This window comes from Notolepis coatsorum (assembly GCF_963971535.1).
Source record: "Notolepis coatsorum genome assembly, chromosome: 5".
In the NCBI taxonomy this organism is placed as follows: domain Eukaryota; kingdom Metazoa; phylum Chordata; class Actinopteri; order Aulopiformes; family Paralepididae; genus Notolepis; species Notolepis coatsorum.
The window spans coordinates 193,362,102-193,389,351 of record NC_140169.1 but is presented as its reverse complement, the minus strand read 5'-3'; the positions used below and the strand labels follow the sequence as shown (position 1 = coordinate 193,389,351).

The following is a 27,250-nucleotide window of genomic DNA, read 5'->3' as shown; positions in this document are numbered from 1 at the left end:
ACTCCACTAGAGAACCTTAAGTCACAGTAACTGAACATATTTGAACTGCCTTAACTGAGAACTGTAAGTCACAGTAACTGAATATATTTGAGTTGCCTCCACTAGAGAACCTTAAGTCACAGTAACTGAACATATTTGAACTGCCTTAACTGAGAACTGTAAGTCACAGTAACTGAACATATTTGAGTTGACACCACTTGAGAACCTTAAGTCACAGTAACTGAACATATTTGAATTGCCTTAACTGAGAACTGTAAGTCACAGTAACTGAACATATTTGAGGTGACTCCACTAGAGAACCTTAAGTCACAGTAACTGAACATATTTGAATTGCCTTAGCTGAGAACTGTAAGTCACAGTAACTGAACATATTTGAGTTGCCTCCACTTGAGAACCTTAAGTCACAGTAACTGAACATATTTGAACTGCCTTAACTGAGAACTGTAAGTCACAGTAACTGAACATATTTGAGTTGACTCCACTTGAGAACTGTAAGTCAGAGTAACTGACCATATTTGATTTGACTTAACTGAGAACCTTAAGTCACAGTAACAGACCATATTTGAGTTGCCTTAACTGAGAATTGTAAGTCTTAGCCAACTGAAAACATTTGAGTTTATCAACTTAAAAAAATTGAGGCATGGGATTACGTCAATTTTTTTAAGTTCTGGAAACTTATTCGGTTTTACAGTGTGATGTCACAGTAGCTGTCATAATAGAACATTGTAGAACATTTGTGTTCTATATATATTCAACAATTCTCTCAAGAAGAAGAAGAAGAAGAAGAAGAAGAAGAAGAAGAAGAAGAAGAAGAAGAAGAAGAAGAAGAAGAAGAAGAAGAAGAAGAAGAAGAAGAAGAAGAAGAAGATCTCATTGTGCATCTTGCGACAAGATAGATAGACTGAAACCTGCATTTGTCAACCAAGGTGCCTTGCCTACCGTTTTGCTGTAGAACGGTGAGTGTCCACAACAGCTAGCTAGCTGTTCTACTTGAATACTGAATGTTAATATTGAATCAGACAATATTGAATACTGAATGTTAATATCAGACCATATTGTATGACAGTGAAGTTATTGAATCTTTTTGTAGTGTCTCTTTTCGGTGTTGCACTTTTTAGACGGTCCCTGGCTGCGCACTTGCCTCACAGCCGACTGCACATAGAGATCAATATTATTAAATGTACAGCTCCGAGGACGGCTCGTTTAGGTGAAAACAAGGTTGTAGCTCATTGTCTACCTTACTACGATAGGAAAGAGGTGTCCTTTGTGTTTTAAAAACATTTAGCTTAAAAAATGAAGGTTCGAATGTCCGTTCGAAGAACCCTGACAAAGTTTGAATCCCAAAAACAGGCTTCGGGGACGCGTATATGCTAATACCAACGCATTTGTGCGATTTGCGAATCTGATTGGCCACTGACGTTTCTGGTCATGTGACATTTGCACCCAATAGCGTGACGAGCTGTGTCTTTGCCCATTTCCGCGTTGAACAGCCTGCAAACTACCTGGCGTTCTATCGCCATGCTCTTAAGACAAACTCTAACCTTAACCAACTTCGAAAGAGTGCCTAAGCTTAACCGTCGAAAGAACTTGCCGTCACGCTCTAAGACAAACTCTAACCTTAACACTTTCAGTGCCCAGCAGGGGGCGCACGATTTAGTGCTTGAATGCCCACCATCCACTTCAATGTTAGCGTTATCGCTTATCAATGACTCATTTTCCAGTCAACATTGTCCAAGCGGATTGTTTTTTTATCGGTTCATTTCCGTTTTATAGCATCTTGAAAAGCCCTCGTTTTCAAGGAAAATAAAAATATTCCATAATAAACGGAATATTCTAGAATACACAAAAACGTTCAAATTTTTCTGCCTATTTATGAATTGTTTTCAAATAAACGCTAGATTATCGATAGTATATGTGTACGTATGCACGCTGGGGCCGCAATCTGATATCTGATCTGATATATTTCCTGATCGCTCGCACAGCCAAACAGCCATATGACACATAGGGGAAAAGCTTATATCTCTGTGAAAACAGGTCTGATTATCCTAAGACTGGTAAAATAGATTCCTTAACTGAGATCAGATGGTATCCAAAAAGATTATTCCAATACCTGATCGCCATTCCAAAAATCTATCCTTTTATTGATCCAACCTATACTGTAAAACACATATTACATGCTGAGGCTCCACAATGACTGGGATCATCTCCGGTTGAGAAGTAAAATGTGGATTCCGGAAAAAAAAATTCTCATCCATTTTCATTGAGTTCATTCCAAAAGGGTGCATTACCATCTGGGAGACGATATGAGGCGCTTTTTTCACATCTGAGCTCCTGATGGGGCTGGTTTCCCAACGGTAGACTCGGTTGATGAAATATGAATTCAGATCGCTAATAAAAAAAAATCACGCTAATTGTCGTGCTGGGCATTCAGGGGGCGGACTGCTAACACGTGTTATGTCGTGGCTGGCATTCAAAGTGTTAACCAACTTCGAAAGAGTGCCTAAGCTTAACCGTCGAAAGAACTTGCCGTCACACGATTGGTGCACATGTCACATGACCAGAAACGTCAGTGGCCAATCGGATTCGCAAATCGCACAAATGCGTTGGTATTAGTATAGGCTTCGGGGACAGCCTTACCATACATATTATTTATTATTATTCAAATGGACTCAAACATGTTCCGTTGTGATGTCACAGTATGATGTCATAATAGAACATTCTAGAACATTTGTGATGTCACAGTATGTCAATAGAACATTCTAGAACATTTGTGATGGCACAGTATGATGTCATAATAGAACATTCTAGAACATTTGTGATGTCACAGTCTGATGTCATAATCAAACATTCTAGAACATTTGTGATGTCACAGTATGATGTCATAATCAAACATTCTAGAACATTTGTGATGTCACAGTATGATGTCATAATAGAACATTCTAGAACATTTGTGATGGCACAGTCTGATGTCATAATCAAACATTCTAGAACATTTGTGATGTCACAGTATGATGTCATAATCAAACATTCTAGGACATTTGTGATCTCACAGTATGATGTCATAATAGCACATTCTAGAACATTTGTGATGTCACAGTATGATATCATAATAGAACATTCTAGAACATTTGTGTCTATTCAACAATTCTCTCCAAGAGAGGAGATGATGTTTGTATTGTGATTGTATGACAAGAGGAGCAGAGAAGAAGGAGACAGAGACAATAGAAATGTGTTTTGAAGATGAGAAGAAGAAGAAGAGGAGTGTAAACTTTCTCAAGTGTGGGCGAAGCAAGAATTGTGGAGGGCAGTAATACGCCACGATGCGTCTACACTGCCGGAAATTCCAAATAAGAAGAAGAAGAAGATCTCATTGTGCATCTTGAGACAGGATAGATAGATTGTCTATCCTACAACACATAGACTGAAACCTGCATTTGTCAACCAAGGTGCCTTGCCTACCGTTCTGCTGTGGAACGGTGAGTGTCCACAACAGCTAGCTAGCTGTTCTACTTGAATACAGACCAGGCTGCAGAAATTTGTCAACCAAGGTGCCTTGCCTACCGTTCTGCTGTGGAACGGTGAGTGTCCACAACAGCTAGCTAGCTGTTCTACTTGAATACAGACCAGGCTGCAGAAACAAATGAGTGGGGGGGCATACAATGTTCTCGGGGGGGGGGGGGGGGGGGCACAATGGTTTTTCAACACAGGTTCCCTTTTATACGTTTCAGCTGGGACAACGCCGCTGTGGCTTGCTAAACTAAACAGCAGAGAGGCCATTGAAAAATCAAATTTCTCTCTGGAAAACTCCAACATTTTGGGAAATTAGCTTATTTAACATCTTCCCTGGAGTTAGACAAGAAGATACATACCTTTTTTGTCTCTGTGCATGCATTAGGCTTAGGGAACAGCCGCTCCGTTAGCGTAGCTTAGCTTCATCACTGGAAGTGGGGCAGAGTTGTAGCCTCAAGTTCCCTACAGTCACGAAATACACTCCAAATACAACTCCAAAACGTTCCTGTAAACATGTTGTGACCTGTGTATTTACCATGTGGAGAAATAAAAAATTATTGAATTAGACAATTACGTTTTCTAAGCAAATATACTCTGAACAATTTTTTGCCTAACCACTCCTCTCTGGGCGCAGTCAGTGATTTCAACATGAAGCCGTGTTTGTTGACATTCTCATTCATTCAAAGGATCCGAACCGATTGAAGTTTATGGATACCATGACTTAAAATCCTCTTACCTTGACGATTAAAAGCCTCCCCAATTTAGAAAACAGTATTCCAATGGCTGGTCTTGATAGGCTGCTAGCTAACGGAGCTAACCAACAAACACAGAACCGGGCAGACACTAAAGCAAATAACGAGAGCAATGACTTCCTATCTGGGGGGTTTCAAAATAAAAGAGCGACGTCTATAGCAGTGGTTCCCAAAGTCGGGGTCACTTTAAGGCCACTGAACTTAGAAGCAGGCCAGGACAGTGTTTCTAGTTGTATTCTAAAATTCTATTCTATTGTATTCTAAAATGTGACTATATGGTTTTATATTAACTTAATAAATAAACAAAAACGAAAAATCGACTTATTTCAACGAACATTTCAAACTAAATAACAGATTATGCACATAAAAACGCTGAAAACAACCGAAGCAATAATAGTATTTTAATGAGGCTATTATTATTATCATTATTATTTTGCAACAAGTTAGCCCTCTCATAAATAGCACATATAAATGAATAACTAACTTGAACTAACTTAATAGGATTGAAGTGATATTTGGCTTAAAAAATCGGTCGGCAGGCAAAAAAAAAAGAAAAAAAAGCCTGACGATGTGCATTGGGCCGCGGCTCTCTGACGCCTTATTTTCTGGGTCCCGGCCTGAAAAGTTTGGGAACCCCTGGTCTATAGCAGCGGAATACGTTTATTTTGTACATTATCTAACGTTAACACAAACCTAAACTAACTTTAGGTTAGTTGTAACGTTAGTTTAGGTTCGTGTTAACGTTAGATAATGTACAAAATAAACGCTTTGCTCCGATAATATGGATGTATGTTGTTATTGTTTGAGCTGTGATTTATTGTTTCATGTATGTGTTTCACAGTTCTCACGGTTCGGATTGAAATAAATCCAATCAGTAATATCAAGAACGTGTTGCTGTCATCATTGCAAGTAGAGGGAGTTACAGTGAGAACTTACCTGCTCCAGAAGACAGCACTAGAGAGCAGTGATGGACGAGACGCGCCTAGAAGAAGAGACAGAGGAGAAGAAGGAGAATGGTGGTGAAACCAAGGTACCCGTCTGGGAGCCGGCCACTGGGGCTCCTGAGGAGGCAGCAGAGTTTGTGCCCCCCGAGGGAGGCTGGGGCTGGGTCGTCATGCTGGCTGCCATGTGGTGTGACGGCTCGGTGTTTATGATACAAAACACCTTTGGCATCCTTTTCTTGTCTCTCATCAAAGAATTTGGCACCGAAGATGATGCCAACCAGCGATCCAGAACAGCCTTGGTGGGCTCTCTCTCCATGGGCATGATCTTGTTCTGCTCTCCCATCGCCAGTGTGTTCACAGACATCCTGGGCTGCAGAGTGACAGCAGTGGGCGGGGCCGCCATGGCCCTGGTGGGCCTCCTGGCCAGCTCCTTTGTCAAGTCCCTCGGTGCCCTGTACTTCACCTATGGCATCGTGTTTGGCTGCGGCTGCTCCTTTGCCTACCAGCCCAGCCTGGTGATCCTCCCCCACTACTTCAAGAAGCGCCTGGGCCTAGTGAGCGGCATCGTGGCGACCGGCGGCAACGTGTTCACCATCATGGTGGCCTTCCTGCTCCCCCTCCTGCTGGACAGCGTGGGTCTCCAGAACACCATGCGTGTCCTCAGCATCTTCATGTTCGTGCTCATGCTGGCCGGGTTCACCTACACGCCCCTGCGGCCCAACAAGCCCATCGGTGAGATCTTCAACTTCCGCAACATCTGGAGGTCCCTGGGATACCGCATCTGGGTGTTCGGCATACCCGCCGCCCTCTTCGGCTACTTTGTGCCTTACGTTCACCTGATGAAACACGTGGAGGAGCGCTTCGGGACGAACGCCAACAAGGAGGTTCTTCTCATGTGTATCGGCATAACGTCCACAGTGGGCAACCTCATCTTCGGCAGGGTGGCAGACTACGTCCAGGGTGTCAACAAAGTCTATCTACAGGTGTCCTCCTTGTTCGTGATCGGCCTGATGTCCATGATGATCCCCCTCTGTCACGTCTTTGGCGGCCTGATCGCTGTGTGCCTGCTGATGGGGCTGTTCGACGGCTGCTTGAGCGGCATCATGGCGCCCATCATCTTTGAGTTGGTGGGCTCCAATGACTTTTCACAGGCCATCGGCTTCATGCTCGGCATAATGTCCGTGCCCATGACCGTGGGACCTCTCATCGCAGGTTACCTGGGAGACAGGTTGGGGAGCTACGACGTGGCCTTCTACCTGGCAGGTATCCCCCCCATCATCGGAGGAGCCGTGCTGTGTCTGATACCCTGGGTGGAGGCGAGGCGCAAGAGGAGTGAGAAGGAGGAGGCTCTCAAGAAAGGAGAGGAGACGACCCAGGAAATGCTAGACTACGAGAAGCCTCAGGGAGACGCACCTTTCAAGGGCGGAGACCCCGAATCTGTCTTATAGGCCAGCGGTTCTCAACTAGGGTGCCGCAGAGAGCTGCCAGGGGTGCCTTGAGATTATTATTATTATAATTTTTTTAATTATTTTTGGATTACAGAAAATTATCATTAAAGTGCTATCTGTTGCAGCTGCACTGTTTCCCATGAGAATACCATATTTGGATAAGTTTGACCATTTCTCAAAATCTGAAAATCATTATTTAATAAAACACAGAAAAGGGTCACCAAGTTACTCTGGATAAAAAAAAAACTTTACAGACAACATTGAGACAAAGCTTCCTGACACATCTCCATCCAAACTCTTGGAAGAACTCATTGAAATCTCATCTGATACCACCTGGAGAGCTAGTTTGAGTGTGGTGCTGAGTACCAAGTATCTCATGATGCAGCAGTTAAGGTGTTGATACCATTCAGCACCACATATCTGTGTGAAGCTGGCTTCATCCATGACAGCTCTGAAAACAAAATATAAGGCCAAGTTGAGCCTTGAGGATGACAAGCGTGTTGCCTTGTCAAAGATCTCCCCACGTATTGACCGTATTATTAGCCAGCAGCAGCAGACCTCGCATTGAGCTAGAAATGTCCACTGAGTGAACAAGTGCTTATTTTCTGTATTTATTTATATTTTTTGAGAAATGGTAACTTGGTGATCCTTTTCTGTATTTAAAAAAAATACATGATTTTCTGTTTTTGAGAAATGGTCACACTTATCCAAATATGCTATTTTTATGGAGAAGTGTGCAGCTGCAACAGATAGCAGTTTAGTGATAATTTTCTGTAATTTTATTTAAAGAAATATGCTATTTGATTTATTACTACAAGCAGTGTAATGTCAACAGTACTAAGCCATTTAGACCTGAAACACCTGTTAATAATGCATTATATAGCCTGCACACAAATGTGTTTCCCGGTTTCTTAAATAAACATTATTTTGAAAACAAGCACTTTTGTCATCATTGTAGCAAAAAAGACAGGAGCGGAAAAGTCTATATCGTATGTAGGGGTCCCCTTGAATATTTTATTGAACACAGGGGTGCCTTGGCAGCAGAAAGGTTGAGAACCCCTGTCTAGGCTGCGGTTAGACACAGGGGTATTTTCGTTTTGTTTTCAAGATCAGTTTCGCTTTCCAGAGTGCAACATAGTGGCAGGCGAGTTAGACATTTGTTTTGCGACCTGAGCACTTTCGTTTTGTCAGAACGAGGCGTGGTCAGACCGCAACGGATCGCGTCTCGAATTCAGCACTGAGCATGCGCAGGGAGGTAGTTACCTTGGATGTGCCAATACACTTCCTGCAAAAAAATCAACAAGCCACCATCTTTAAATGCCTCCGTGAGCCATTTAGCCAATGTAGCATTTCTTTTTCAGCAAAGAAAGTGCAATAAAAGTGCAATAAACAAAACGGATACATTCACTGTGTGTTCTGCCTCTCATTTGTTGATGAAACAAAACTAACACAATTGACCACCAAGAGCGGATAGTTTAGTCTCACAAAAAGATCGCCGATTTTGTTAGCTTACATGCTAACGCGATAGGGATATGCCATTATAACAGTATAGCGTTGTGGCTAGCAGCTAACGTTAGTTCATGTTAGCCAGCCAGCACCAAACTGATGATATCAGGAGCTATCAGTAGCTAGATAACATTAGACAACGCCTCATGTATTAAACAAAGGTGAATAGATGACTGGGCCATTTTGTTTAATGCTTGTTAAGATTGAAAGAGGAGCTCTGAGCTAACAGGGTCTGGTAGCTAACGTTAGCTCACGTTAGCCAGCTGCTCATGCAATCGTTAATGCTAGCAGAATGAATGGATGTAAACTTTATTTAACATATTGCAGAATGGGTACAATACAATACGGCTCAATACAAACAATTGTTAAGGGAATGCAGACTGTTGTAGCTTGGACTGGGGTCCTTATAACAATAACTTGACAACACATGGTAGCTGCAGCTATTTGGGACAGCTCTGTCGTCACCGGACGTTGGTGAGGGCACGCAGATGTCGGTATCTACTGCGCATGGGCGTTGAGCAACAACGGCTCCGCGCAGATTACACGACACGTTGTCGGCGAGTTTTGGCGAGTATCCAAAACGGAAACACAATTTCAGCGTTGTCAGTAGGGCAACGCGTTTTCCTGCCAAAGCGGCATTTCTATTTAACTGGGACAGCAAACGTATTCATTCAGCAACAAAACAAAAACAAAAACACCTAGTCTAACCATGGCCTAAGTCTCTGCCACAAACAAACTAAAAAACAAAGACACACAGAGGAGACTGCTGACGAGAATATTTTATGATACAAGTATCCTCCCGGAGTCCCGGGGGCTCCCGGATAGTTCTTGTAACTGCCTCCTTGTTCAAGTTTAAGTTAAGTATGATGTCATAGACTATGTCAAATGTCATGACTCATAGTAGAATCAGCTGGCTTGTTCGCCATCCGCCAGGGAAACCGCAGATATATATTCCTTTACTGCGAATTGAGACAGAGCGTCCCAAAAATGATTCCAGGCCGCTATTTCTTTACCAACGGATTTCCAGTTCCAACTGGTTCATGCGTCGGCTACACGCTGCTTTAATAACACTGCATTATCGAGACAGCGCCCCTATGTATGACTTTGAGGATCTGGCAATGAATTCCAAGAGTAGGGTAAATCTGCAGTGCCGGCACTGTGTAGTAGCGAGTCACAGTGCTGGCCGCCAGGCTGCGCAGTTGCAGCGGTTTGGAAAACATGGGGGGGACAAATACTGCATTCTGAAATCATGCGGGGGACATTTTCCAGGGACCCCCCCGCAAATTACGCCCCTGAGTGGAAGAGACACAGACACACACTGCCACACACAGACACACACAGAGACACACACTGCCAATAGTGTCTCTCTGCGTTCGCTTGACTAATGTGATGTAATACTCAGCGGGACTCTGAACAGACATGTGATATAATTTGTCTCAGTTTAAACATCAATGGATTCATCTTCCCATTTCTTTTTTGTAACACAAAACATTACGTTTGACATGAAAGGGTTTCTACACTGAGCAACGGAACCCCAAGAGATGTAATTAAGCAGATGACATGCCACAGTGAAACCACTGGGTGGCAGTAGTAAGCCTAGAACAATGGGGAAAGTCCAACAGGGATGAAGCTAAGGCCCTGTCCACACAAGAGTTTGGATTTAATATGACCGAAGTTTGAAAAAATAAAACTCCGTCCACACGGTGAACACAGGTGGACAACCGTGTATAACTGCGTACTCACGGGCAGAGCAATGGGTACAATACAATACGGCTCAATACAAACAATTGTTAAGGGGATGCAGTCTGGACTGGGTTCCTTATAAGTTATAACAATAACTTGACAACACATGAGTTTAGTTTAGCTGCAGCTACATGTTTACTCTGAGCGTCAACAGACATCAGTCGATCACAACACTCTTCAACACAGACGATACGTTTTGAACAAAAGTACAATCATTTTCATATAACGCTACTTGGGACAGCTCTGCTGTAAACACTGGTGTAGTTGGCTCTGCTCTAATCTCTCTACCCCGCGGTCTGCCGTGAACATGGGGAATAATTGCGACAGCTCTGCTGTAAACACTGGGAATAACCTCGGTTGCTATGCCCACACGCAACTGCAAAACCGCACAACTCCACCCTGGCCACCGGTTTCAAAAGACCGCGGTTGCAGTGTAGCAAATCCCCGGTTGTGTGTGGCCGAACAGTGCAACTGCGCACATACAATCACGGTTACATTAAACCCAGCGTTCGTGTGGACGGGGCCTAAGACTATAGCAAACTGTGAGGAGGATTTCAAGAAAGAACAAACAAATCTCCTGGAGTGAAGATGTGTTATGTGCAGCTCCCTCATGCAATGGTGTGATGGCCCAACAGCCCTCCAACCACGTGTCCAGCTCCAGGCATTCTAATAGGCTTCACACACGAAAAAAGGAGGGTTTCTGATTCTGTCCAACATGGCAACAACAAACTAAAGGAAAATCACTACTAAGCTACTGAATGCAGTGAATCCAAGATTCAGTACTGGGCCTTTCCAATTAACCGTACACACATACTAGCCTACATTTGAAAATAGAAAAGCAAATAAAAATATCTTCTGTATTAACGCACATGATAGGGCCTGAATGAACAAAGGAAAAATACACAGTATCATTTCCCCACCCCTGTGAGGAGTGAGACAGACGACGTGACGTAGCTGAGAGGAACAGGGAGGGAGGTTGCCAAGGCTGCTGAATGCAGTGTGCCGACGATGGATATATTTACAGTGTGACACACAGGTTCTGAGAAATGGGATCACACTAGCGCTAGCATGCTAACGCTCCCGGGAGGGCTTTTAGTCACGAACGGGTCTACCTGCTCCTCTGACATTGCGACATTGAATGATGTTTCCTGCAGTGATTTAATATATATAGACTATCGTTTCGTTTTCTCGAGAAAATTATCGCGTTATCACGAGAAAACAAATTAAATTAACTCGTTATCACGGGAAAACGGAGCAAATAAAATGTATGAATGTACGGCCTCTTAGGGCTTCCGTAATATGCATATATATAGTAACTTATTATAGTGTGAATTTCTCCAGACCTCACTCAACTCCAACCCACACATCAGACCAAATTAAAAAAAGATTATAAAGTGCAATTCACCTTACGGCCATCATTGTTTTGGTAGATCGCTATGAATACATTTCAATGAGCAGATGAGTAATTCACTTCATGTATTTCAAATCACGAAAACGACTGTGCTATGTTTATTCACATCTGTAGCAGTAGGCTATGCTATTGTATAAAATAGGCTACAGTTTATTAAAAATGATTAACACCATTGATCATCTATTGTGTGTCTAAATGCAATATGCAGACATGGGCTGTAGACAGGTAATAATTCTCTCAGTAGTTAAGTGTTGTTGTAGTACCACTTTGTCACACACGAGGGAGCACTTCTCCATATAAACTAGCATGGTGCTAGTAGGACTGGGGTCGGTCTGTCCTTCATCAGGTAGGTAGGTAAATATATCCACATTTAAATACATATATAAACATTACCAAGAGAGGCGGGAGGCAGTCATGTGTTGTATTGTTTAATTTTCTACCTAAAATCACAGGGATTGTGTTAAATCTGCTGTGGGTATCAAATAAGGAGGAGTAGATAGGAAGGCTGAGAGGGAGACACAGGAGAGAAGGTTCTTTATTGAGACAGTAGGAAGGCTGAGAGGAACTGGAGTGCTAAAACTCAAACTTGTGATGCCATCAAGTATAAACTCTGGAGCTATAGACAATGCATTTGGAAATATGGTATAGGTGACACTGAGAGCACCCAGGGGAATGTTCTGAGTATACACATACATTTTCTGTTTCAGAAGTGAAAACACTACCATAGAATAAAGCATATTTGAGTATAAAAACTCAAACAAACATTATGTGGGTCCACAAAATCATTCTCTCATTCGTTGTCTATAGGAGCAGCTCCAGACTTTAGACCTGATAACATCAAAAGTTTGTTCGCCTTGGGAGATAGTAGCTCATGTTCACAAATCTTGATTGAACTTTCTATAGGCCATGGAAATAACATAATGGAATTCTTAATTCTGGTGATGTTCCCCTTTAAAGACAAATACAGTGGATGTTTAGCACCATTTGTTTTTCACAACTGGATTTAGCTTAAATGTAAATGTTCAGGTTAGGCCTTTCTTCTTACTTCTGCTTAGGCTACAAGTGACTTTCACACTTGACACAAACCACATCAGAATAGAAAATACAGTGGGTTGTGAATAGGCTTAGAGACTTGCACTGGAAGAAATATAAGAGGGAGCTGAGTTCAGGGGCGTCGTTCTGGTATGGCAAGGTATGGCACTCGCCATACGGCTCAATACACACAATTGTTAAGGGGATGCAGACCTGAGAAAGATGTTTGTCTTGTTTACATCAGGGTCCCCCATTTTCAATTCATATCGACATACAGGTATTTAGTACCGATACATGTTAGTCTTAGACAAAGTTAAATTATGCCCTTCGCATATCTTTTCTGGATATACATTTTAAATAACCAGAGGCAACACTAAAGCAGCACTGTAATGTATCGTACCCGAGGCAGCCCAAATCTTCTCAAAGATTTTATCATAAGTGTGCCTCGACTTCATTTCAGTAGATAGTCTCAGAAGGAGGTCAGTGCGTGACCCAGAGGAATCCAATTTACATTCTTTACACAGCTTCCGTATCACAGAAACCTAAGACATGAAAAATATATAAGAAATAGCCAGTGTTTTAAGTTGTAAAATGTTAATCAATGCACAGAAATAAATCTTCATTAGGCTAATACTATATAGTTTACACTTAAAAAGAATATCAACCTTCTGTTTGTAGAGCTCGTTTCTGAGCCTGTCTTCCGAGACTGTGATTTCCTGCCCCTCTGCTTGTTTTTGAGGACGGACTTTCTCAAATTCAGTGTTGATTACTATGTTGGACCGGCGGGTATTTTTGCCTATCCATGGTGCCCAAAAGTGATAGCTGGGGGGAACTGCAAATGGGTTTTTTTTTTTACCTTTGCAATGAAAAGAAAATAATAATGTCAGGAATAGAAGTTGCTTAACAAATTGATAAAAGGAGATGTCGACTAAGCGCTGTGCGTTACCCGTTACTTTATTTTATTTTTATTTTTTATTTATCCTTTATTTATCCAGGAATGTCCCATTGAGATACAATATCTCTTCTTCCAGGGAGTCCTGACCAACACGGCACACAACAAGTTTCAACATAAAACAGGGCATTAAACAAAAAACATACAATTCAAATATAAATACAGAAGGCCATTTGTGCAGTGGCAAGGAGCATAATCAGATCAGCAATAGCATCAGGTAAAACAGTTACATGTTTCATAAAGGGCTAATCGTATCATACCTTTAAAAGCATTCACAGTAGGAAGTGCCTGTAGACAAAGTTTCACTTGCAGCGTATTCCATAAAAAGGGAGCATAGTGTGAGAATGCAGCTTTACCAAGCTCTGACTGCATCAGAGGAACATTTAAAAGCATCCCATTTGCTGCTCGTCTGGTATTAAAAAAGCAAGTATAAAAGGACAGAAGTCTGGAGATATATAAGGGCAGCTTACCTAGCAATGACTTAAGGATAAAAATCAACATGTGTGATTGTCTTCTTTGGTACAGAGAGGACCATCCTAATGACTGATACAAAGTGCAGTGGTGGGTGCGAGAGCCTGCACCTGTTACAAAACGTATGGCAGTATGGTACGCAGAATCCAGCTTTTTAAGCAGGGAGGAAGGAGCATGCATATAGATTACATCGCCATAGTCTAATACAGGCAGTATCAGTATCAATACAGGCACTTCTCCTCCCCCTCCACCTCCTTCTCCCTTTTTCCTCCTTGGCTAGGAGTCGGGGGGATCACATTTGTGTTCTCTGTCTGGGATTTGGTAGGCTGCTCCTCCTCTACGTCCTTACGTGTGGGGAGGGCTCTCTGGTCGTCGGTGCCAGTCCCCTCTCCCTCACCCTGTCCCGCCTCCATCCTCACCCGCTCTTTGGGGGTGTGAGGCGGCTCGCTGGTCCGGTCCTCTGTGGGTTCTGATGGTATTTGGAGTTCGATGTCGGGTTGCAGGGGCTCGTTGGGCCCCGTTGGCTTCCGAAACTGTCGCCTGAGGAGGACGATGACAACAATGATGAAGAAGTAGGAGGAGCCGCTGAGACTAGTGATCAGACCCAGGAAGATGACCCTGAAAACAAAAGAGGAGAGGACGGGTTCATTTTAAGTTCATGTCATGCTGCTATGTGGAACAGGCGCTGAATGTTACAGGACAGGGAATTAGCAAGAGTGAGTTTACCTGCCCAGCAGAAATAGAGTAAGCTCTGCTAAATGTATTTTAATGATACATCAAATAATCAATAATTGTTTGGGGGGAAAAGCAATACTTTTTTCTGCACCTTTCTAAAAGCTCTGTGGATGTATTATAAAAGAAAAAGTATAATACATTTTTTTATATAATAAGCAACACTTTAAGGCTCACTTCCCCACAGAAAGCTGGGATCACAAGCAGGCAATTGCAGCTGAGTGGAGCACCATCTACAGGAATATCGGTGCGTTGCAGGATAGTGCTGTAAACTTACAATGTCATTGCTTTGATTTGGAAATTGGAAAATCCTAGGTGTTGTGAAGGGCCAGATTAAACCGAATATATATATTTATTTATATATATATATTTAATTGTATTTGTATATTCTCTAATATTCCCTGATATCCCTTGTATATTCCTTGTACAATATGCATTGAATATCCATTCTAGCCTACTGAACATCCCATAATAGTCTCCATTCTACTATTGGTCGAGACCTTGGTGCCAGGCTGCCATACCCCCCAGACCCAGTTCAAACGTACCGCTCAACATGTACGAACAAGTCCTAGTTCCGCGTAGGAATCTGGCTACCGCACCACTAACGGTACTATTTGTTCATAGTGCGTATATATACTGCGCTACTAAAGTAGGACTTTCTTTTTAGTCCAGTTTCTTACCCTCCAATAGAGTGACAGACGTAAAGCCTCCCCGCGACGCCACGTGTGGGAGTAAGGCCAAGTTCGGCCTACCATCGGTATTGAGACATCGTGTATATTAATATTTGAATAGTCATATTTGGCACTATATCGTCGAGTTGGACGTAGTCTATTAAGCTAATAATAGTCTATTCATATGTAGTGCTTCGTGCGGTGAGAATACTATCGTAGTCAGTACCCCATCGTTTCGGGCAGAGAACTGGCTGCTTATCCAGGGTGGCCGACCCCATGTGAGGCTGCACCCGAGGAGCCCCAGAGCCGACGAGCGAGTGGACCTGCATACCGGATTATTCTACCGACGACAGCCCGCCTTCCCAGGCACGGATTATGCTTTGTATACAGTGATTATTCTATGGATAAAGACCAACACTGCCGTGTTGGAAAAACCCCCCCCGGAGAGGACGACAGGTGAGGAGACGCTCTACACGACGAGGTCGCTTCACGTCTCTCCATCGTGGACCGGAGGAAGCCGGCCCACAGAGAGTCCAACTGCTTTCATCTGTGGATCGAGGATCGCTGAGGCACCGAGCCGCACAACCGTGGGTTCTCCCAGGATACCCTCGGCCAGACGGATACAGCCAGACTCTACCCCCCCCCGCCTTCTCCAGTTGTCTTACAAGCGACCGGAATTCCCCCCTAGTGTATCCAGTTCTATAATCATTAAAGTATCATTGCTATTATTCCTTAAATATTCCAGGTTGTATATTTACCGCCTGCGCCACCAGAGATTGGACGTTCTCTATTGATATACCAACGAATACTCATTTGCCATAAAAGTGCATCCTATTTCAAATCATAAATGTAATTAAGTGATTGCTCTACATACCTTTTGCTATGTATTAATTATTATTAAACGCAGACTTTCGACTTGGTACATTTGTGTTGGATCGTTTCATCTACGTGGGAGTGTTTACCATAATTATTTATGCCTAGTACTGGGTGGCCAGAGTCTAAAGTACAAGAGGTAGTGGTAGTAAGTATCATATCTAACAATACAGTCAGGGAATTGTACCCCTCAGTTACAATTGGTCCTTCGAGCCGGATGGTAATTAGTGTAATATTAATATAGTGTTATTAATATTGAAATGGCCTATGATGAACACTCCACGAAACGATCCTCCTAACCAACGCCCGCAGCGCGAACGACGGCTCCCTCAGTACTTAGAGGCTTACGCTGTCAGTCAACAACCTAGTCTTCTACTAACAGTAAACGCGGTAAAACTAGAAAGTAAAAGTATGTCTAACCCCAACGCCCAGACTACCCCGACCATAGAGGCCCCTACGGGTTCTAATGTAACTGACCAAGTTCACGGTGGGGACCAGTGGGAACCAGACATGACTTCACACCCCGCCAGTACTGAAGAAGTAGTCCCCGATGAGTCCCGGGAGGAATACAACGCTACCGAGAGAGAACTCGGCACGGAAGAAGACGGGGAGAGCACCGTGGAGATAGAGCTCCAAGGCTCCGCAAGGAGTACCCCGAGGGAAGGCTCCCCTATACAACCGCCTTCTCCCAGCGAGGCAGAGAGGACCCTACAGCAGGCCTTCCTCATCAGCCTGAACGCCGCTGCTGAACGCGACCGACTGCAGATCCAGCAGCGGAGCGAAGAAGAGCATATACGTCTAGAAATAAGACGCATTCAGAGGGAAGAGAATGTGGCCCGAGACCGAGCAGACAGCCAGCGAGCAGCTGCTGGTGCTCTACGGGACGCAGAGCGCGACAGACAGCAAGCGCAACTAATAGAACAGCTGATCAGACGGACAACACCCTCTCCCTCCGCCAGAGGCTCCAGGAACTCGTCTAGACACACCTCCAGGGCGGCATCCCCTAGCCGAGTAAACAACCCTGAACTTGACCAACAGACGAGGTCTATACCCCCCACAGACCACCTCCCCCCACCGGTCCAAGCGAGACCTAGCAACCGGGAAGGAGCAGCATATCCTGTGGAGAGGCTAAACCAGAGACTACAAGCACTGGATGACCTAACTGAAGACGAAGAGGAAGAGGAGGAGAACCACGCCCGACGACAGCACAGTACTCTACCGGACCAGGAGGTCCGGTACAGCCCAGGCTATACTCCCGCGGAGCTGCGCTACAGACCCCCGACTCTATACCCGGGTGAGCACGACGCACGACCCGCACCGAGGAACAGCACCTGGACAAGCGGGCCATGGTACACTGCCGGTACCAGCCCATACCAAGGAGCGGGAGGAGACTCGCCTAGGAGGCCTCTCTCCCAACGCTCGCCGATGTATCCACAGTCAGCGTCATACATTAGCACGCCTATGGTACCCGACTTCACCCAAGAGAACCGGGCCCAGTATACAGAACTCCGCATGTGTCTGGAGACCATGTTGGTGGATGTATTGGATGAACGCCATAAATACGCCATCCTACTGAAGCACTTAAAGGTACCCCGCGCACATAATATAGCGCTCGCCTACGCGACTTCCACCACCCCATACACAGCAGCGCTGGTAGCATTGGACCAGAGGTATGGGCGCATATGGGATTACGTGATCCAGGAGATCCGACACATCGACCGCTTACCCCCAGCAATAGACAATCGAGCACTGGACGACCTGTCCATCAGAGTGCAGTCCCTGGTAGGGATGTTGGGAGCGCAGAGAGAGAAGGGGAGGCATGAACTTTACGCCAACTCAAATGTGGAAAGGATCTTGGAGAAGCTGCCGCCCGCTCGACAGGAGCGTTTTAGGCGGCAGAGAGACCACCGAGACCCGAATGGCCCCGAACCGAACCTCCTCGATCTAGCAGACTTCCTGGCGAGAGAAGTCAGCAGCCTACGGCTAGATACATTCGGACGGAGCACCCCTGGCTCCAGAGAAGGAACCAGACGACTAAATGATGGAAGAAGATCGGTGACTGTGATGCACCAATCGGAGTCAGTACCGAGCAGCAGGAGCCACAGTACCCCCTCCAGAACGGAGAAGTGGAAGATAGTGTGCCCCTACTGTGAGAAAGAACACTGGCTAGCGCAATGTGACTCCTTCCCCAAGCTGAATGCGGAGGAAGCAAGTCAATGGATAAAGTCCAACAAGCGCTGTTTTCGCTGTGCGCGCTCACACATGGCAGCCGAATGCCGCTTAAAGAAAAGGTGCACCAAGTGCGATGGAGCCCATCTGGACATACTTCACGACAGTAACAGACGGCGCCCTTCACCCGCACCATCCAGCAGCAAAGCGAGCGTCATGTACATCGACCCCGCCAGCAGCAGTGGAGCCCGAGTACTCCTAAAAGTAGTGCGTGTGACACTAAGCTACCAGAATAAAGTCCTGGACACTTACGCCGTCCTCGATGACGGGTCAGAGAAGACCCTTCTGCTCGCCTCCGCTGCGGCCCAGCTAGGGCTGCGGGGAAGCGAAACCCAAATGACAATTCGGACAATAAGACGAGATTTGAAGACGATAAAGGGCGAGAATGTCTCATTCTCTATCGCAGCAAGCGGCCAGCCTGAGCGACGGTACCAGATTACAGACGCTTTCACCAGCCAAGAAATAGGACTGTCGCGGTACACATACCCCGTCGCCAAGCTGATGGAGAAATATGCACATCTGCGCAAGTTACCGATCCCGCTCATAGACAATGCTATGCCGACCCTGTTGATAGGCTCCGACCATGCAGACCTCCTTGTCCCGATAGACCGGGTTCATACCGGACCCCGAGGCTGTCCTGCAGCAGTCGAGACCCGTTTGGGATGGACTCTCCAAGGCCCGCTCGCCAAATCTCTCAACCGAAGTACAGCCACTAGATGTCTCCACTCCCGAGTCACAGAGGGAGAAACCGCACTCCTGCAACACGTAGAGCGGTTATGGACCTTGGAACAAATGCCCTTTAAGAACGGAAAGAAAGACATTCGCTCTAAAGATGACATTTACGCCATTCACCTCCTCGAGACAGGGACCAAGAGAGTCCCGGTCAACGGCGTGTTGAGATACGCCACGCCACTCCCGCGGCGAGAAGGAATGCCTACTTTCCACGCCAAGACAGACGCCACAGAACGGTACCTGCTGAACACGGAGCGGCGCTTAGCCAAGAACCCCGCCCAAGAGAGTGTATACCGCGCTGAGATTGAGAAGCTCATCACAGCGGGACACGTCACAAAGATGGACATTAAAGAGGCTGACCAGACCACTGAATCGTGGTACGTGCCTCACCACAAGGTCCATCACAACGGTAAAGACCGCATAGTATTTAACTGCAGCTACCAGATCGGATCCCAAAATCTGAATAAAGAGTTACTGCCCGGTCCCACACTCGGCCCCTCCCTACTCGGCGTTCTACTCCGCTTCCGCCAGGAAAAGGTAGCCATCAGCGGGGACATTAAAGGAATGTTCCTGCAGGTGAGATTAGTAGAGGAGGACAAGCCCCTGTTACGGTTCCTATGGAGAGAGAAGCCAGGAGATGAGCACCCAGCCATCTACCAATGGGAAGTCCTCCCCTTCGGAATGACGTGCAGCCCCTGCTGTGCTACATTTGCACTACAGAAACATGTAGCAGAGGACCCAGCAGCGGACGAAGAGGTCCGATACAGCGTAAAGAACAGCTTCTACGTAGACAACTGTCTACAAAGCCTTTCAACCCAGGAAGAAGCCGAGGCTCTCCTGATTAAACTCCGCGCCTCATTGATCAAAGGCGGCTTTGATCTCAGGCAGTGGGCCAGCAGCGATCCGCAAGTACTGCGCAGCCTCTCCTCCGAGGACAAGGCAGCCAGCAGCGAGACCTGGATGGCTACAATCCCGGGAGAAGCCCGGGAGAATGCGACTTGCGGGTTGTGTCATTACACTCAGTAGGGATATCCTCTTTGATTGGTCTATGTTGACCACTCCCCCGATCCTTAGGCCGCGCCCCCTTTTTGTATCCTTTGAACCGTTTGTCATAGAGAATCGCGAGAGACCCTCTCCCCCGTTGGCCGGCGGTGCACAGGCGTCACCCACACTTTCACAATTTCCCCCGCGCGGAATTGTCTAGTTATTATTATCATCATCCAGGAGGGAAAAGACACTTTGGATAGTAGGGACTGCATCTCTGCCTGTCCTGACCAGGAAACACTTTGCAACTGTGATCTCCTCTGGCAATAGTTGGATATTGTAATGTGTGGCGAGGGGTTGCAGCAATTCCACTGAGAGAAACTGGTATGAGGCTGGATAACATGCCTGTATGCCTCTCATAAGTTGTTATCCAACTCATGAGAACCTGCTCTCAAGCTCTTGCAGCATTCTGTCGACGACTGGATAGAACAGTCTCTGAGCTGAGGTCTGAGCTTGTGCCACAAGATGACTCAACTACATACTCGTCCATCCTTTTCTGCTTCCTCCTTTGGCTGGTAGTATGTTCCTCAATCCAAAGGCCATTACATATGGCCTTTGTCCTGTCATACATGTCCACTGCCATCTCTGAGGTGCGATAACCTTTGAGTGTGTCCTGCACTGTGCTTTTAAATAGTACAGATATTGAAGATGTGCACTTTAACGCAGCAGCACCTGGAGCCATCCATAGTTCCATACCCATGTCCAGTGTCCTATAATAAGCTTTAATCGAACCCTAGTTCATTTCCTGCGGTTCATTTGAGATGTGAATGCAAAGCGGACCAAAGGCAGGAAAATACCCAAAAATCGAATATTTTTTTTATGAGAAGACTGAAACATATGTATATAATGAAACACACAATCGTTTTTTTTCGATTGCCTAAGCATGATTTTGAAAACGGGGCCCGGTGTTTCAAAACACACAATTAGCACAACCACACACACAATTATCAGACCACATCAGATCCTTTGCTAAATTAAACACTTGTCAAAACCAAGTTTTCACTAATTTATAAAAACTACATTTTGTTACCATATGAAACACACGTTTCATATGACTTAATTCTGTTTGAACCAGTTACACACACTGCTGTGCTTAACCTAAAACACATTTAGCAATTCTACTTCTCAGTGATTAGAGTACTGTAAGTGAAGTACGCAGAAAATGTGAAAATATACAATAAATTCACCAAACACTACACAAGACCAATGCTGTGATGAAAATATAATTTATTAATCTACATATACCCAAATCAATGATGCAGACTGATGAAAAAAATTACATTTTCTCTCCATATACCCAAATCAATGATGCAGACTGATGAAAATATAAATGTTCTCTCCATATAACCAAATCAGTCAACATTTCAACATGGAGAATCACAACAATACATGTCCCAGTTTTCATGCTACTATGTGCATAACACTGTAAGATCAGCAAATATCAGACAAACATAAAATACTGTATCCAGTACAGGTTAAAATTACAGTAAAACAAAAGAAAATTGAAGAAATGTAAACAGAAAATACTAGACATTATCTCTTTGCCTAGCTGGATCTGGCAAGATAATTTTTTGTTGTGATTCTCCATGTTGACTGATTTGGGGAAATGGGAGAAAATGTATATTTTCATCAGTCTGCATCATTGGTTGTCTTGTGTATGTATTGTATATTTTCACGTTCTCTGTGTACAGTACTTCACTCTCCTTCCATTTTGGTTGAAGACAGGTGAACTCACCTGCTGCATTTTTATAGTGCTTAAACCTGATTGGTGTATCTACAATTAAGCAATGGTGTGTTTGTGCATCTGATGGCTGTGTTTAACCAATTGGCTCATATGTGTGGTAATTTGACATTCTGTGTCTAATGTAATGCAAGTGTGTTTAGTGTTTTGCAAATCACTGTGTGTATTGTTTTGCAAAAAGTGTGAGGCTGACATTGTAGGGGTGCAAATCTGGGCCTATATTTTGCTCCTTGAGTGTAAGGTTTTGATAATTGTGTAATACTTTTGATTTGAGTGTTTATGCAATTGAAGAAAACTGTAAAGACTAGAGATGAACTGTTTATTTCTTTTGTACATAGGCTGTGCATATGTTTGTTTGTTTGTTTGTTATTTGCTTATGTGTATGATTCTTAACTGTGTTTTTATTTTGTTATTGGTGTATATGTGTGTATATATGTATATTTGTACTCCTGTTGGGGCTTCTTGGACCAGATCAATGTTTTATCTGGCTAAATAAAGGTTAAATAAATAAATAATAAACTGATGATTTGGTCCTGTTAACTTTGAATTTTCTATGGGGACTGCCCAGATCCCTCTTATGGACCTGGACCTCACTTTGAGAACCTCTAATGATTCTAGTTATTCAGTAATCATCTCTAATTACTCTAAAATTGTGTATTTCTGTGTTTAAAAAAAGATAAAAACGCCCCTGGTGTGTGCGTGCGGGCCGGAGTGACTCTGAACATCTCAGGCTGAATTTGTGAAACACAGAAAAAAGGCATTTATAATGCATGTCGACTTTAGATAAACTTTCCAGCCCCCTGTCAACTGTCAACTGTCAACCTGCATTAACATTCACTATTCAATATGGTCTGATATTAACATTCAGTATTCAATATTGTCTGACTCAATATTAACATTCAGTATTCAACTAGAACAGCTAGCTAGCCGTTGTGGACACTCACCTTTCCACAGCAAAACGGTAGGCAAGGCACCTTGGTTGAGAAATGCAGGCTTCAATCTATGTTGTTTAGTCTATCTGTTCAGTACTGTTCAAAGATGCACAATGAGATCACAAATGTTCTAGAATGTTCTATTATTATTTTATTATTTTTTGTATCTCTCTTTCTCCGATTTTTCTGTTTTCTCCCCGTCCCAATTTAGTCGTTGTGCCAATTCCCCCCCCCCCCCCCCCTACCTGGTTGTTGTGCGCATGTTCTCCTACTGGTCGGTACAAGGGAACCCTGAAGTATCCGCACACTTCCTCCGACAGGTGCGGCGACAGCCAGTGGCTCTCTTCTCACCTGGCAGCGAGGGCTCTCATTGGTGAAGTGTAACGCGTGGGAAGTCATGCTGCCTTCCTCAAGTCCTGCCTCCGCTGAGCAAGCGCCCAGACCTGACCTGTAGGCGTCGCTGTCCACAACGTCAGTTTCCCACCCACGGCTTCCCTCCCCCTAACCCAGCCAAACGAGTTAGTATAGCGATCAGCCCAAGCCAAGGCAATGCTGACTCCGGGAGTCGAGACTGCAGCCTCTTGCATTGGTGACGAGCGCAATCTCCACTACGCCACCTGGCCGCTATAGAATGTCTATTATGACATCATACTGTGACATCACAAATGTTCTAGAATGTTCGTTTATGACATCATACTGTGACGTCACAACGGAACATGTTTGAGAGACATTTGAATAATATAAATAAGGGCTCTCATTGGTGAAGTGTAACGCGTGGGAAGTCATGCTGCCTTCCTCAAGTCCTGCCTCCGCTGAGCAAGCGCCCAGACCTGACCTGTAGGCGTCGCTGTCCACAACGCCAGTTTCCCACCCACGGCTTCCCTCCCCCTAACCCAGCCAAACGAGTTAGTAGAGCGATCAGCCCAAGCCAAGGCAATGCTGACTCCGGGAGTCGAGACTGCAGCCTCTTGCATTGGTGACGAGCGCAATCTCCGCTACGCCACCTGGCCGCTATAGAATGTCTATTATGACATCATACTGTGACATCACAAATGTTCTAGAATGTTCGTTTATGACATCATACTGTGACGTCACAACGGAACATGTTTGAGAGACATTTGAATAATATAAATAATGTTTGGTAAGGCTGTCCCCGAAGCCTGTTTTTGGGATTCAAACTTCGTCAGGGTTCTTCGAACGGACGTTCGAACCTTCGTTTTTAATTTAAAGATTTAAATAAAAAAAAATGTTCTCTTTTTTTTTTTATAAATTCTTTTTAATTCTTTATTTTTTATATCCTCAAACTAAATTCTCAATTTGAATAAAGTGATTAATCAGATTAAATTAGTCTTTTTTCTTTTATTAAATCAACGTTCCAGCCCCCTGTCAACTGTCAAATGATGTCAACTGTCAACCTGAATTAACATTCAGTATTCAATATTGTCTGATTCAATATTAACATTCAGTATTCAAGTAGAACAGCTAGCTAGCCGTTGTGGACACTCACCTTTCCACAGCAAAACGATAGGCAAGGCACCTTGGTTGAGAAATGCAGGCTTCAATCTGTTGTTTAGTCTATCTGTTCAGTACTGTTGAGTACTGTTTCAAGATGCACAATGAGATCTTCTTCTTCTTCTTCTTTAGAATTTCCGGCAGTGTAGACGCATCGTGGCGTATTACTGCCCTCCGCAATTCTTTTGATGAGCTCTTCTTCTTCTTTCTTCTTTTGAATTTCCCGCAGGCGTATTTATGCCCTCCTCAGTTCTTATACTACGCTAGTGGTGTGCCATAGTTAGGCCTCTGGTAAACGAACGTTTGATTGTTTACCCTCTTCTTCTTCTCATCTTCAAAACACACTATCTCCTTCTTCTCTGCTCCTCTTGCCTGTCCAATACTAATAAATACAATAACGCTATATCCTCTGGTACAACTCTGAAGCATGCAGAAATGTCAGCACTGCCTCTGTGATCAGCTTGTGGTTCTCATTATCCATGCCAAAGAAAGATTTAAGAGAGAAGGAAGAAACTCCCAATTCTACCAGACTTTTATAAAAGATTTCCCTCACTTTCCTATACCTTTCACATTCTAGGAAGACATGCCCGACAGTTTCAGTCTCTCCACATTCACACCCCCCATCTGGATGTTTTCCCACAATGCACAAGGTACTGTTCAACCCACAGTGTCCCAGCCTCAATCTACACATCTTCACCCTATCACTCCTAGACCCATATCCATCCACCTTGATTTTGACCTGAGGCTGCAGAGAGAAATAGTGCCTTCCCATGGTCCCCCTTTCCCACTCAGCCTGCCACTCAGCCTCAACTCCTTTCTTTATCTTCTCTCTGAGTTCTACTCTTCCCATTGAAATGCCTATCTCTTCCTCCCTTCCCAGGCTCTGTTTGGCAAGGGTGTCAGCCATCTCATTTTCCGCAATCCCAGCGTGCCCGGGAACCCAACAAAACTCCACTGACCAGCCTGCCTTCGCAATCCTATATAAAACCAACATTATTTCCTGAATGAGATCAGGGCGAGCTTTAGACCCACCTGCACTCAGAGCCATCAGTGCCGCAGCCGAGTCAGAACATATAATCACCTGGAGAATTGTTGAATATATATAGAACACAAATGTTCTAGAATGTTTGATTATGACATGATACTGTGACATCACAAATGTTCTAGAATGTTTGATTATAACATCATACTGTGACATCACAAATGTTCTAGAATGTACTATTACGACATCATACTGTGACATCATAAATGTTCTAGAATGTACTATTATGACATCATACTGTGACATCACAAATGTTCTAGAATGTTTGTTTATGACATCATACTGTGACGTCATAACGGAACATGTTTGAGAGACATTTGAATAATATAAATAATGTTTTGTAAGGCTGTCCCCGAAGCCTGTTTTTGGGATTCAAACTTCGTCAGGGTTCTTCGAACGGACGTTCGAACCTTTGTTTTTAATTAAAAAAAAATTAATTAAAAAAAGTATTCTCTTTTCTTTTAATAAATTATTTTTAATTTTTTTTTATATCCTCAAACTAAATCCTCAATTTGAATAAAGTGATTAATCAGATTAAATTAGTATTTTTTCTTTTATTAAATAAACTTTCCAGCCCCCTGTCAACTGTCAAATTATGTCAACTGTCAACCTGAATTAACATTCAGTATTCAATATTGTCTGATTCAATATTAATAACATTCAGTATTCAAGTAGAACAGTTAGCTAACCGTTGTGGACACTCACCTTTCCACAGCAAAACGGTAGGCAAGGCACCTTGGTTGAGAAATGCAGGCTTCAATCTATGTTGTTTAGTCTATCTGTTCAGTACTGTTCAAAGATGCACAATGAGATCTTCTTCTTTTTCTTCTTCTTCTTTAGAATTTCTGGCAGTGTAGACGCATCGTGGCGTATTACTGCCCTCCGCAGTTCTTTTGATGAGCTCTTCTTCTTATTCTTCTTTCTTCTTTTGAATTTCTCTCAGGCGTATTACTGCCCTCCTCAGTTCTTATACTACGCTAGTGGTATGGTTTCCATAGTTAGGCCTCTGGTAAATCAACTTTTGATTGTTTACCCTCTTCTTCTTCTCATCTTCAAAACACATTACTATCGACTCTATCTCCTTCTTCTCTGTTCCTCTTGCCTGTCCAATACTAATAAATACAATAACACTATATCCTCTGATACAACTCTGACGAGTGCAGAAATGTCAGCACTGACTCTGTGATCAGCTGGTGGTTCTCATTATACATGCCAAAGAAAGATTTAAGAGAGAAGGAAGAGACTCCCAACTCTACCAGACTTTTATAGATTTCCCTCTCTTTCCTATACCTTTCACAATTTAGGAAGACATGCCCGACAGTTTCAGTCTCTCCACATTCAGACCCCCCATCTGGATGTTTTCCCACAATGCACAAGGTACTGTTCAACCCACAGTGTCCCAGCCTCAATCTACACATCTTCACCCTATCACTCATAGACCCATATCCATCCACCTTGATCTTGACCCGAGGCTGCAGAGAGAAATAGTGCCTTCCCTTGGTCCCCTTTTCCCACTCAGCCTGCCACTCAGCCTCAACTCCTTTCTTTATCTTCTCTCTGAGTTCTACTCTTCCCATTGAAATGCCTATCTCTTCCTCCATTCCCAGGCTCTGTTTGGCAAGGGAGTCAGCCATCTAATTTCCCGCAATCCCAGCATGCCCCGGAACCCAACAAAACTCCACTGACCAGCCTGCCTTCGCAATCCTATATAAAACCAACATTATTTCCTGAATGAGATCAGGGCGAGCTTTAAGGGGTCCCCACACGGCGAGCGATTTAGCCAGGCGACCGATTTTTTTAGCGAGCCGACCGGCAGAATTGTATCCCCTCCATTGTTATGAATGAGAGAACCCACACGGCAGGAGATTTTGAAGCGACAGTCGCGCAGATATTTCTGTCGCCTCGCTAAATATCGCCTCGATCCTATTTTTTGAGGCGACACAGCAGGACAATGAGGAAATAACATAACTTCT

At 44.1% G+C, this 27,250-nt stretch overlaps 1 protein-coding gene across 1 annotated transcript; it reads left to right on the top strand.

The window, feature by feature from the left end:
* Positions 1-5,229: 5,229 nt before the first annotated feature.
* LOC311228498 (monocarboxylate transporter 10-like) lies at positions 5,230-6,654 on the top strand (the record flags this gene model as incomplete). The annotated part of the gene is made up of 1 exon (XM_084314402.1): positions 5,230-6,654. One exon carries the CDS (start codon positions 5,230-5,232, stop codon positions 6,652-6,654), a length of 1,425 nt encoding a protein of 474 aa, XP_084170528.1.
* Between the last annotated feature and the right edge of the window lie 20,596 nt (positions 6,655-27,250).